Consider the following 14,976-nt stretch of genomic DNA (forward strand, 5'->3'; position numbering starts at 1 on the left):
AGAGACAAAGGAATGCTAAAGAAAGCACAATGCCTAAGAGTAATTCCTCCTGTATGCCATGCATCAAGAAAAGATATACCATATCCACAGAGCCAAAAGAGAGAGAACAAGGGGAATTCAGCTGAAAAACATATCAGAAAGGTACACTGGAGGTTACCTGCATGGCTTGTGGGTCTTACAAAGGACTCTGACCTTTATGTAAGCCACTAAAGTCGTACAAACCAGGGAGTCATGCAATTAGATGTGTACTCTGAAAAGATCACTTGCTGCACTGTGGAAGATGGATTAGAAGTGGCAGGAAAAACTGACTAACCATGTGCAGAAAGCTGAAACTGGACCCATTCCTTACACCTTAAACAAAAATTAACTCCAGATGGAATAAAGATTTAAATGTAATACCTAACACGATAAAAACTCTGGAAGAAAACATAGGCAATACCATTCAGGACATAGGCATAGGCAAGGACTTCATGACTAAAACACCAAAAGCAATGGCAACAAAAGCCAAAATAGACAAAAGGGATCTAATTAAACTTAAGTGCTTCTGCACAGCAAAAGAAACAATCATTAAAGTGAACCAGCAACCAACAAAATGGGAAAAAATTTTTGCAAGCCACCCATCTAACAAAGGGCTAATATCCAGAATCTACAAAGAACTAAAAAATTTTCAAGAAAAAACATAACCCCATCAAAAAGTGGGTGAAGGATATGAACAGGCACTTTTCAAAGAAGACATCTGCTTCATCCTGGGGATGCAAGGCTGGTTCAACATACACAAGTCTATAATGATAATCCACCACATAAACAGAACCAAAGACAAAAAACACATGATCATCTCAATAGATGCAGAGAAGGCCTTCGACAAAATTCAACTCTTTATTCTAAAAACTCTCAATAAACTAGGTATCATTGGAATGTATCTCAAAATAATAAAAGCCATTTATGACAAACCCACAGCCAATATCAAACTGAATGGGCAAAAACTGGAAGCATTCCTTTTGAAATCTGGCACTAGACAAGGATGCCCTCTCTCACCATTCCTATTCAATATAGCATTGGAAGTTCTAGCCAGAGCAATCAGGCAAGAAAAAGAAATGAAGGGTATTCAATTAGGAAAGGAGGAAGTCAAATTTTCTCTATTTACAGATGACATGATTGTATATTTAGAAGACGCCATCGTCTCAGCCCAAAATCTCCTTAAACTGATAAGCAACTTTAGCAAAGTTTCAAGATACAAAATTAATGCAGAAATCACAAGCATTCCTATATACCAACAACAGACTAAAGGAGAGCCAAATCAAGAGCAAACTGCCATTCACAATTGCTACAAAGAGAACAAAATACCTAGGAATACAATGACCAAAGGATGTAGAGGGCCTCTTCAAGGAGAACTACTAACCACTGCTCAACGAAATAAGAGAGGACACAAACAGATGGAAAAACTTTCCATGCTCATGGTTAGGAAGAATCAATATTGTGAAAATGGCCATACCACCCAAAGTAATTTATAGATTCAATGCTAACCCCAACAAGCTACCAATGACCTTCTTCACAGAACTGGAAAATATCATGTTAAACTTCATATGGAACCAAAAGAGAGCCCGCATAGCCAAGACAATCCTAAGCATAAAGAACAAAGCTGGAGGCATCATGCTACCTGACTTCAAACTACACTACAAGGCAAAAGTAATCAAAACAGCATGATACTAGTACCAAAACAGAGATACAGACCAAGGGAACACAACAGAGGCCTCAGCAATAATGCCCCACATCTACAACAATCTGATCTTTGACAAACCTGATAAAAACAAGCAATGGGGAAAGGATTCCCTATATAATAAATGGTGTTGGGAAAACTGGCTAGCCATGTGCAGGAAGCTGAAACTGGACCCCTTCCTGACAACTTACTCTAAAATTAACTCCAGATGCATTAAAGACTTAAATGTAAGACCAAATACCATAAAAACCCTAGAAGAAAACCTAGGCAAAACCATTCAGGACATAGGCATAGGCAAGGACTTCACGACTAAAATGCCAAAAGCATTGGCAACAAAAGCCAGAATAGACAAATGGAATTTAATTAAACTCCAGAGCTTCTGTACAAAAGAAACAATCATTAGAGTAAACGGGCATCCAACAGAATGGGAAAAAATTTTTGTAACCTACCCATCTGAGAAAGGATATCTACAAAGAACTAAAACAGATTTACAAGAAAAAAACAAAAAAATCCATCCAAAAGTGGGCAAAGGATATGAACAGGCACTTTTCAAAAGAAGACATATATAAGGCCAACAAACACATGAAAAAATACTCATCATCACTGGTCATTAGAGAAATACAAATCAAAACCACATTGAGATATCATCTCACAACAGTTAGAATGGCGATCATTAAAAAATCTGGAGACAACAGGTGCTGGAGAGGATGTGGAGAAATAGGAAAACTTTACACTGTTGGTGGGAGTGTAAATTATTTCAGCCACTGTGGAAGACGGTGTGGTGACTCCCCAAGGACCTAGAAATAGAAATTCCATTTGACCCAGCAATCCCATTACTGGGTATATACCCAAAGGATTATAAATCATTTTATTATAAAGACACACACACACATATGTTCATTGCGGCACTGTTCACAATAGCAAAGTTGTAAAGAGTACGAGTAAACAATACCTGGAAACAACCCAAATGCCCATGGATGATAGACTGGACAAGAGAATGTGGCACATACACACCATGGAATACTATGCAGCCATAAAAAAGGAGGAGTTTGTGGCCTTTGTAGGGACATGGTTGAATCTGGAAACCATCATTCTCAGCAAACTAACACAGGAAAATCACACACCACATGTTTTTACTCATAAGCGGATGTTGAACAATGAGAACACATGGACACAGGCAGGGGAGCATCAGACACTGGGGTCTGTTGGCGGGGACTAGGGGAGGGACAGCAAGGGGTAGGCAGGTTGGGGAGGGATAACATGGGGAGAAATGCCAGATATTGGTGACAGAGGGATGGAGGCAGCAAACCACATTGCCATATATGTACCTATGCAACAATCTCGCATGATCTGCACATGTACGCCAGAACCTAGAGTACAATTAAAAAAAAAAAGAAGACACTTATGCAGCCAACAAACATGAAAATATGCTTATCATCACTTGTCATTAGAGAAATGCAAATCAAAACCACACTGAAATATCATATCACGACAGAATGGCGATCATTAAAAAATCTGGAGACAACAGATGCTGGAGAGGATGTGGAGAAATAGGAACACTTTTACACTGTTGGTGGGAGTGTAAATTAGTGCAACCATTGTGGAAGGCAGTGTGGCAATTCCTCAATGATCTAGAAACAGAAATATCATTTGACCCAGCAATCCCATTACTGGGTATATACCCAAAGGATTATAAATTGTTCTATTATAAAGACACATGCACACATATGTTTATTGCGGCACTGTTTACAATAGCAAAGACTTGAAACCAACCCAAATGCCCATCAAGGATAGACTGGATAAAGAAAATGTGGCACATATATGCCATGGAATACTAGGCAGCCATAAAAAAAGATGAGTTCATGTCCTTTGCAGGGACAGGTATGAACCTGGAAACCAATATTCTCAGCAAACTGACACAAGAACAGAAAACCAAACACCACATGTTCTCACTCATAAGTGGGTGTTGAACAATAAGAACACATGGACATAGGGAGGGGAACATCACACACTGTGGTCTGTTTGGGGGTGGGGGGCTGGCAGAGTGGTAGCAGGGGGTTGGGAGGTTGGAGAGGGATAACATTAGAAGAAATACCTAATGTAGGTGAAGGGGGGATGGTTGTAGCAAACCACAATGGCATGTGTATACCTATGTAACAATTCTGCAAGATCTGAACATGTACCCCAGAACTTAAAGTATAATTTAAAATAAAGAAATGGCAGGAGAAAGCATGAAGACTAGGTGGGAGCTTCTTGAAGGGGGTAGAGAATAGTAGGTACAACCAACTCCACTCAAGATATATTTAGTCTAACCTAATAATGGGTTATGGGAGGCAATTTGGAGTTGTGAAATGATGCCAAGGTAGGTTTCTGGACTATGCAGTGAGTGTAGCTAATGATATCACTGACTAAGAGGGGACTCTAGAGGAAAGTGTATTTTAATTGGTTGTAAAATATTAAGTCACACAAAAATAAAAAATATTTTATGGATTAACATAAATAATTCCTGCTGGACAATGAGAAGTTATAAGCTACTGTGAAGTAAACAACATTTCTACCTCAAATTAAAGAAAACTACATTAACTATAAATGAGATTTTGTCTAAATCTAACCCTCCCTCTTATAGGGAAAGGTAAATAGGAGATAGACAAATATAGAGCAACATCACCCAGTTTCCTATAATATTTGCCTTAAGCTAAGCACATAAATAAAAAGACTGCTTACCTTTGACAAATAATCTTTGCAGATAGAGCTAGGAACCTAAATTCAGAGAATTTAAGTAACGTTTGGTAAACTGCCTCATTCCCTGAGTTAGGTTACACTTAAACTTATACAAGCTTATTTCAAAAGGAGATTGTGCAACTTTTTAAAGTAACTTAAACCATCTTTAGTAATTCTTACTTCCCAACCTAAATCTCTAGTAATTATGCTTTTCATATTCAAAGAGAGGTGATCAATAGCTAACCTCATTTCCTGTCTTGCTGTCCTGCTACATTGTTTCCATAGTACTTAACACCATCTGATGTTGTGTGTGTGTATTTATTACTAGTTTCTCCCCAACGCAATGTGAGTTTCAAAATGACAAGAGGATTGTTTTTCGCTTTTTCTTTTTTCTGTTTTGTTTATTGCTATAACCCTAGCCCAGAAGAGTACCAGAAATACAGTAAACACCCTACAAGTATAGGTATATGAATGAGTAAATGACAGAATAAATAAACAAACAAATCAATAATTATTGAGTTCAACCAGTCATCACTACCGAGAACTCTAATAGTAGAAACAGCCCGACATTCATATGCACAAACTTATCTTTAAAGTCACAGATGTTAGATGTGTCACTGACCAATTCTTTGAAGAATTTAATATATAAGTAACATTAGTGTGTATATATGTAATGTCTACAAACATTATTGTATATATTACCTATAATACATATCTAAGTAATCTATTTAAGAGACATGTGAGATAAACATGGAATAATCTACATATGATCCTCCTAGAAGGAGAATGTTGAAGAAAAATGAGTTAGTTGGTCAGGCTCATCTCATAGGTCCTACTCATTTTACTAACCAATTACCCCCTGCCAAGGGTGCGCTGCAAGGCTGAGAGCTAGTTTTTCCTCCCTGTCCTCTTCTTCTCTACCATCATTATTGAATATTTGAAAATAGTATCTCTTGTTTGGCTTATGCTCAAAGTTCAGTAAGCCCTCCCTCATAGGCTGTCTTCCAAGTTGTACATATTCCCAGTGATGCTCTTCTGAATGAATTCCAGTTCCTGCATGCCCCTCAAATGTGGAATCCTAAACCAAATCCAACACTCCACAAGCAGGACTGTCATCTCTTTCAATACCGATGTCACATATGCACTAACTATGCCAAACATTGTGTCAGCCACTTAGGCAGCCACATTTCGTACAGTGATCCCTTTTCACCAAGCTTAAAGCTTTCTCTAGAAAAGCCTTATGAAGACATAGTTTCAAATAAGATTTTATTACAGAAAAAAAAAAAGATAAACTGCCCAAGTGTAGGATAGTTCATTTGACGTAAATGGTTCCTATTTTAGCTTATTAGTGAGACTCAAGAGAAGAAAGAAAAGAAAAGAATAGGGACCACATAACCTAAATGAATTAATCTGTTTGCCAAGGAGCTCAAACTGAAGTGAGAGTTCAGGTAGAAACTGTTCTATTTAGAATGTGTTTCATACACTTCACAGCTAAGCCATCTCTTGCAATTCTTTTCTCCAAGCTAAATAATAGCCATTTCTTTGGCCTTTATCCAGTTGTATTCCATTTTCCAATTCTTTAATCTTCATGGCACTCAGCCCCAAATTCCTCACAGCTTTTAAACTGTTGAGTTCCACAATTGGCACCACATTCAGTTAAGGGTCTGGAAGAAGGAAAGCATAATAAATAAGCTTATCTCATAGGTCTTACTTGCTGTATTAATTATTCACCCTAAACAAGTGTCCTCTGCAAGCCTGAGAACTGCTTGTCCACCCCATCCTCCTATTCTCTATCATCATTTGTGAATACTTGAAAATAGCATCTCTTGTTTGGATTATACCTGAAGTTTGGTGAATCCTCCCTCTCAGGCTGCCTTCTGGGTTCTCACTCGCTCCAAGTTACACTCTTCTGAATGAATTCCAGTTTCTCCATGTCCCTCAAGTGAAGAGTTCTAGCCCAAATCTAATACTCCAGAGGCAGGACTGTCATCTCTCTCAACATAGATGTTATGGATTTACAAACTATGCCAAAATGTTGCATCAGCCTTTTAGGCAGCCCTATTTTAATCCCCTTTTCACCAAGATTAAATAACATCTCAAAGACTAGACCCATACATTTATTCCAGTTGAATTTCACTATAAATAGCTCATTTTCAACATTCTCCAAATCTTTTTGGATCTTCATATTACCTCAAATACAAAAATAAATTTCTGATGAAATCAAGACTTAATAGTCATTAAAAATCATAATAAACAAAATTAACATACATTAGTATTTAATGCTAAAGAAAAATAGGACTGGAACTAATAAAAAAAGAAAACATTGCATTTTGGGGAAATCTTACATTTCTAAAAATTAAAATTATAAACCAAATGAGTAGTCAGGTGAAACATTTACACCATATAGAGCAAAGAATGAATTATCTTAATGCACAAGATCTTATTGGTCCATATGAAATATACCCTCACTCCTACAGAAAATTGGCAAAGGAGAAGAAAAGATACTTCACAAGAAAAGAACCCACCCTAAATGTCAGACTTTCATATTCAACTGCCTACCTAAAATTTCTACTTGAATGTCTAACATATAAATTTAACATAGCGAAAACCACACTCCTGATTTTCCTCACCAAATTCTTTCTCCTCCATTCTCGCACGAATCCATAGTGTCCCCTTTGATTTCTCTCTTTCTCACAAACCCATATCCAATAGATCAGCAAGTCCTTTCATCTCTAAATTCAAAATATCCCCAAAATGTAGGCAGTTCTCTTCACCTCACCGCTATCACTCTGACCCTACCTGCCATCATCTCACCCCTGAATTATTACAAGAGCCTTCTGACTTCTCTTTCTGTGTTTGCCCTCATGTCCCTAAAATCTACTCTCAACTCAGAAGCCAAAGTAATTTCTTTTTAAAATAAGTTAAATCACACCAGTTTTCTACTCCAGTTACTCCATCGCTCGCTCCAACCGAAAGCCAAACTCATGACAATGGCCTAGAGAACTCTATGCCATCTTCCCTTCCTTCTCCTTCTTCCCTATCCAAATTTATTTCCTATTAACCCTCTCCCAACTAGTACTTTATATTTTTGTGGTTTGTTCAGTCATGTGACTTTGAAATTCCCTACCTGTGATGACTGCTATTTATTTCTATGAGATTCAATCCTCCATAGAAGGCTGGCCCCTGTGGGCACCCATAGTGCATTGCAGAGGCACATTAAAGGGGCAAGGTGTTGGGGGGAACTGAATCTCCAACTGTGACCTGGTGACCAACCCACTCCTTTGTACATTGGTAGCAGTGAACTATCAGTTTTCCCAATTCACTCCTAAGACCATTAATACAGAAAATCATCTCTAGAATTCCACAGCTTAGTCTACTTCTCTCTTAGCAAATATAATGGACTTCATGGAATTTTTTTTTTTTTTTTTTTTGAGGACATGTCTTGCTCTGTCACCAGACTAGAATGCAGTGGCATGATCATGGCTCACTGCAACCTCTGCCTCCTGGGTTTAAGCGAGTCTCATGCCTCAGCTTCCCAAGTAGTAATCCTCGTTCTTCAGGCCATTGTCATGAGTTTGGCTTTCACGCCACTACACCCAGCTCATTTTTGTATTTTTTGCAGAGACAGGGCTTCACCATGTTGTTCAGGATGTTATCCATCTCCTGACTTTGTAATCCATCCACCTTGGCCTCACAAAGTGCTGGGATTATAGGTGTGAGCCACTGCACCTAGCCCACGGGATCTTAGAATATCAGATTAGAGGGAACCTGGGCCTCATCTGGAAACATTTTCTCATTTTCCAGACGAAAAAACTGAGGCCCATAACAGCAAAGCAGCTTTACTCAACAAAGAGTTAAACAACCCCAGATCTCTCCAATGACCAGCTTGGGCTTTTGCTTCAGTAAAGTACTTTACTTCATAGAGAGTAACTAATGATAACAGAAAAGAGAAATGAGCACTGTAAAAATATAAACTCCTATAAACTCATAAGCTAGTGCTATTTCCACATATGGCCTTCTTTAACAAATCAATGCCATATCTGTACAACGCCTTTAGTAGTTGTACTTTTCTGAATTACCTCGCAGGATATATAAATATTTCCCCTACCTCTTTTGTAGTGTTAAAATAGTAAAACAATAATTTGTTCAGACACTGTGATATAGAAATTATTTAACTGACAGAAAACTGAGAAAGAAATAGAAGGATCTGAAATAGCTCTTAAATTTTGGTTGAAGGCACTTTCCTTGTGAAAATTAGTATTTCTCCAGAGTGGAATAATTTCCTATTTAAAGTTTCAGTTGGCTTGGCCTGGTTATAACGTGTGTAAGAGATTCAAATTGCTTATTGAGGGGGGTTGCACAGAAACAAGTCCAAACAAAGCAGAATTCCCTTCAAATTGTTCCATCCAAGTTTCCTTGGTCCAGATGGCTCCAATAGCCAAGCCAGAGGCCCCACCCACACCTTCTCACTCCCACTGGGTCCTGGCCTTGAACACGTACTAATGACCCTCAGCTGTTTTGGCTCCCAGGCTTGCTTGTTCTTCCTGCCTGACCACCCAACCTCACATCCCCTGTAGGGGGAATGAAATGTGGGGGAGAATGGGAGACTAGGGGAAGGGGCTGGATATTTAAGAAAAAGTCATACCTTTGGGAAGACAGGATTTGGGCTGATACATCAGTTTCCTACTGCTGCTGTAACAAATTACACCAAACATAGTGGCTTAAAACAACAATTCATTACCTTACAGTTTCAGAGGCCAGAAGTCTGAAAGGAATCTTAGATACAATTAAGGTGTCAGCCAAAATGCATTCCTTGTAGAAGCTCAAGGAGAGCTACCCTTTTCCAACTTCTAGAGGCTACCATCATTCCTGGACTCATGATTGCCTCACGGTGTTTTCTGCTTCCATAACTGACTCTCTTTCTCTGACTAAGACACTCCTGCCTCGCTTTCACAAAGACCTTTGTGATTATATCTGGGTACCCAGATAATCCAGGACAATCTCCCATCTCAAGAACGTTAAATTAATGATATCTGCAAAGTCCCTTTTGCATGTAAAGCAACACATTTACCGGTCTTAAAGATTAGGACGTGGACATTTTTGAGGAACCATTATTCTTCCTCTCACACTTGCATTTTTCTTTGAGACTACTATCAGACACTACCATGACGATCTATGTGTAAAATCATACACACAGGCACCAAAACACACGCATGCACTGAATGAGATGAGGCAAGTCTATTATAACTTTAGTCAGCGTCATAGAGTAATATCCATGAGCATCGTATCAGGCCAACAATAACTCACCTCCAGTACCGCATGCATGGGAAGACTTTAACAAAGAAAACCAAGGGCTGATAGCGTGTGGAAGGCCTGCTCAGCACTCACCTCCAAACATTGCCCGGGATTTTGTATCACTAAAAAGAAGGCATAAATAATTTAATAGTGCTGTCAGGGAGCTCTGTGTCATTATGAGGCATCAGCAGATGATATCAGTGTGTGAAACGTATTGGCTTTGGAGTCAGTATAGCACTTCAGCTGCCAGTAACAAAAAAGTAGTTTCCAGGGAAGGGGTCTCCAAGCCAAGGAGGCTCACATTTATAAAACTCAGCTCACCCAGTATAATTAGAGCAAAACTCACAGAGGACCTCAGAGAAGTATCTTCAGTGAGATTAAGGAAATGCAGTGAGGAAATGCAATAAAGTCATGTGAGACTTTAGGTAAAGTGAGAAAAGAATGGATTATAAGAGAAATTATAAGGCAAATGTTGGTATATAATGGGGGTTGAAGATAAATGCAAAAGGTAAGAGGTTAAGTTTGGAGTCTATTCACTCAATTCAGTTCCATTCAGATAGAAGCTGTCTTATGACAATTCCCTCAACTTATTCCCCAAAAATAGCCCACATAGCTATTTCAGTGCTATTGGCTCGACCTCTAGCTCATGAAAAGATTTAACTGCTCACACTCTTCATCCAGGACAAGCTCTCCTTTTGTAACTAGAATCAATGCCCTCCAACCTACCTATAGATTTTCTTCCTGAAAATACCCCTTACCTTCCAAACTTTGACTTTTTTTCTTTTGCCTCATTTTCATCATTATGAAAAAAAAAAAAAACTACAATATCTCCCATTTAAAAAAAAAAAAAACCCTACTTTTAAAACACTGCCCCAATTCTACTGCTCTGTGTCTCTGCTTCCCTTTAGATCTCTCAAAAAATGCACCTATATTCACTGTCATCATTTTCTTATCTCCCACTCTCTGCTTAATTCATTTCAATCTGTTGTTTGTACTACCCTCCCTGAAATTCTACTCCTCAAACTCCTCAAATACCCTCCTATAGCAAATTCAATGGTCTAGTTATAGGCCTGATTCTTCTGGATCTGTTGACAACAATAATACACCTAATAGGATGACACTCCCTGGTTTTCCTCCCATCTCACTGATCAGTCCCCAAATTCCTTGGCTAGACCCACTTCCTCTTTTTCCCCTGTAAAAGAGCCCTGTGGTCAGTCTCCTGCCACCTTCTCTTATTTATATTTTTTTCCTAAGTGATCTCATCTGCTCTTATGATTCTGCATGCATCTACATGAAAATAAGTCCCAACTGGACACCTCAAACCTGTCCAAGAATATAGTCCCAATTCCCCCCCCCCCGCTATGGTTTGAATGTTTTCCCCCTCTAAAACTCACATTGAGATTTAATTGCTACTGTAACAGTAGTGAGATGTAGGGCCTTTAAGAGGTAGTTAGGCCCTAGAGACACTGCCCTCATGAAGAGATCAAGGTCATTACTGTGGGAGTAGGCTAGTTACCAAGGAAGTGAATTCTTGATTTAAAAAGGATGAATTTGACTGACCCGCTTGTTCTCTTGCTTACTTCCACTCCACTACCTCTCATTCACACTCTCATCATGTGATGATTTCTGCCATGACCTTGCCAAATGCTAGTGCCATGCTCTTGGACTTTCCAGCCTGTAAAATAATGAGTCAAATGAACCTTTGTTTAAAAATTACTTAGTCTGTGGTATTCTGGGATAGCAACAGAAAATACACTAAGACACTTTTATAAAACTTATATCTCCCCCAGTCTTGCCCAGTGCAGTAAATGGCACCACAATTCACCCAGCAGCTCAAGGTATACTCCTTTGATTCTTCTTTGACTCCTCTCTTCCTTTCATACCCTATATCTACATGTGCCAGCAATTCTAGTCAGCTTTACATTAAAACTAATCCAGAATCTACTTCTCCCACCATATCACCCTAGTACAAGCTACTCTTACCACTCAGAATCATGAAACAACCTCCCGCATAGTCTCCTCTCTTCTACTCTTGTCCTTATGTAATCTGCTCTCCAAACAGCATTTATATTTATCCTTCTAAATCACAAAACAAATCACTTTCTGTCTCAAAGTCCCTAAGTGGATTGGCCTCACACTCTTACTCCCTGTGCCTGAGCTGAAAATAATGCTCCCCCAACAACCACACAACATTGCCCTAACCCTCTGCACCTCCAGGCGGCCACCACTTTTGTTCACCCCTTCAGCCTCTCTTTTGAGAGGGAGTCTTGCTCTGTCACCAGGCTGGAGTGCAGTAGTGTAATCTCGGCTCACTGCAACCTCTGTCTCCCGGGTTCAAGTGATTCTTCCGCCTCAGTCTCCCGAGTACCTGGGACCACAGACACATGCCACCATGCCCAGCTAATTTTTGTATTTTTAGTAGAGATGGGGCTTCACCATGTTGACCAAGATGGTCTCGATCTCTTGACCTTGTGATCGGCCCGCCTCGGCCTCCCAAAGTGCTGAGATTACAGGCGTAAGCCACTGTGTCCAGCCTGGCCTCCCTTTTTTTAAGAAAAAAAAAAAATTCCCCAAGTATGCTTTCCTTTTCTTTTTTAACTTTTAAGTTCGGGGTACATGTGCAGGTTTGTTATCTAGGTAAACCTATGTCATGGGGATTTGTTGCACAGATAATTTCATAACCCAGGTGTTAGGCCTAGTACCCATTAGTTATCTTTTTTTTTTTTTTTTTTTGAGACGGAGTTTCGCTCTTGTTACCCAGGCTGGAGTGCAATGGCGCGATCTCGGCTCACCGCAACCTCCGCCTCCTGGGTTCAGGCAATTCTCCTGCCTCAGCCTCCTGAGTAGCTGGGATTACAGGCACGCGCCACCATGCCCAGCTAATTTTTTGTATTTTTAGTAGAGAGTGGGGTTTCACCATGTTGACCAGGATGGTCTCGATCTCTTGACCTCGTGATCCACCCGCCTCGGCCTCCCAAAGTGCTGGGATTACAGGCGTGAGCCACCGCGCCCGGCCCCCATTAGTTATTTTTCATGACCCTCTCCCTCCTCCCACCCTACACCTTCCAATAGGCTCCAGTGTGTACTGTTCTCTATGTGTCCACATGTTTTCATCATTTAGCTCCCACTTATAAGTGAGAACATGTGGTACCTGGTTTCCTGTGTTAGTTTGCTAAGGATAATTAACCTCCCTTTTTGATAATCTTTCTCTAGAGTGGTTTGCCTTTGTATCCATCCCTTTCCCATGCAAAACTAGTATAAAAAGCCTCAGCACATTACCACTTCTTCAAAATCTGGCTATTTTTGTTGTTGTTGTTGTTGTTGTTGTTGTTATTTTTCTTAGGAAAATTCTCTCAGGAATTTAAGCAACTCTTCCACCCTCATGGTTAAGGTATTGATGATTTCACATTATATCTATGGTTCTTTCATTCCTTGAACAATTTTGATTCACAATGGAAACATTCCCACTCTTTCAGGGTAAGAATTAATGTCTCGTGATAAAATCTCAGGAAATACTTTATTTTGGTGACAATTATGATTTGACATTCAAATATTCAAAAGCTAATTCCTTTTTATTTATTTATTTTTTATTTTTATTTATTTATTTTTTGAGACCGTCTTACGCTGTCACCCAGGCTGGCATGATCTCAGCTCATGCAGCCTCTGTCTCTCATGTTCAAGTGATCCTTGTGCCTCAGCCTCTTCAGTAGCTGGGATTATAGGTGTGTGCCACCACACCCAGCTAATTTTTGTATTTTTTAAAATAAAGATGGGGTTTCACCAAGTTGGCCAGGCTGGTTTCAAACTGCTGGCCTCAAGTGACCCACCCACCTGAGCCTCCTAAAGTGCTGGGATTACAGGCATGAGTCACCATGCCCAGCCAAAAGCTAATTCTTAATGTTTGTTTACTCTTATAAACATGCTGATAGTAACTCACCTATAAATATTTGCCTAAAATGCTTTAAAGTTGATTTATGTTCCCTTTACATCTCTGAAGTTTCCTTAAGACTTAGAGGATATTATATTTTTAGTCAGACTATAAATATATTCCAGTGTATACGTTTTCAGGAAAATAACATTACCTTTAAAAGGGTTTTTAACTTGAAAGCTTCCACAGACATGTGGAGAAAAAGACAATAGCATTTCTAAAACGAGCTGTTCATGATACTAAGAACTCACTGGACAATATTTTTTATTGAATATTAACTGTATTGCCAAACTGGCTTTAACATTCTCCTCAGCTTGACTAAACTGAGGCAGATTTCTTCCTGACTGAATCTCTGACCTCCCTTTTCCTTAGAGCGTTTGCTTTAGAGAATTTACAATTGTAAATTCTTTCTGTTCCTTTGAGATGTAAATGTTTTAAAAAGCTGCTTGCCAGTTTTATAGCCCAGAAATGTCTTTCTCAAGAACGGGTGAGCTACCCCTTTGAAATGTAATCATCAAAGAGGATAGTGCCCCCACCATCTTCCAGTGTCTAAGGGAGGGCAGGTGCCTAACTTTGATGAGCACTAATTAGCAAAGGCAGACTTCACAGAGGCAAACATTTGCAAACTGTGAAATAACTCAATGTGCTTAAGGCTATTGATCAACCTCCCATCCAGAGTCCTCTACTGCTTTTCCATTAGCTTGTCCTAGTGCCCACACACCCTAGCTCCCTTTGTTTCAACAGAGTTGAGTTCAGTCTCTGCTTCCTATGGCAGCAGTCGTGAATAAAGCCTTCCTTGCCTATTTAACTTTGCTCGGCAAAACTTTTACTTTGACACTATAATCCCAGATATACCGGAGATGACTAAGCTTTCAGTACTCACAGGCTTACCATCTTGACCAGGTTGTCCAGGATAGCCAGGGTTCCCAGGCAGTCCAGGATCACCCTAAGCAGGAAGCAAACAAACTTATGAGTACAAAACAACCAGCCACATTGGTGCAGTTAGGACCAACAAGTTCAAAACCAATTCCATTATTTGAGGCTTTTTTTTTTGTATGTTAAAAAAAGGCTAAAAATTATGTCAGATTTTAAATGCTTATTTAACAAATGCATTTTATTATATTGAACTTCCAATGATTTTTTTATGTGACCATACCAAGTGTAACTATAGCAAGTATTTTTCACTGATGCAAAATGTGCACATTTATGGTAGGATACATTTTTAGAATTCTGAACAAACTATAAAGTGCCATAGCAAATATGGTCTCCATAATAGAAATATTTGACTCATAAGGCTTTTTTTTTTTTTTTTTTT

The 14,976-nt window shown here is 39.3% G+C and overlaps 1 protein-coding gene across 2 annotated transcripts in view; it reads right to left on the reverse strand.

Moving 5' to 3' along the window:
* The window catches only part of COL21A1 (collagen type XXI alpha 1 chain), a 191,064-nt gene that overhangs the window by 88,242 nt on the left and 87,846 nt on the right, over nt 1–14,976 (reverse strand). The window contains exon 10 of one of the 2 annotated variants that reach the window (XM_017542926.1): nt 14,545–14,607. In XM_017542926.1, coding sequence (XP_017398415.1) covers nt 14,545–14,607 — 63 coding nt within the window. The remainder of the gene's footprint in view (nt 1–14,544; nt 14,608–14,976) is intronic. The other variant, XM_017542927.2, reaches the window with a different exon arrangement.

This window comes from Cebus imitator, unplaced genomic scaffold, assembly GCF_001604975.1.
Source record: "Cebus imitator isolate Cc_AM_T3 unplaced genomic scaffold, Cebus_imitator-1.0 Scaffold148, whole genome shotgun sequence".
Lineage (NCBI taxonomy): Eukaryota > Metazoa > Chordata > Mammalia > Primates > Cebidae > Cebus > Cebus imitator.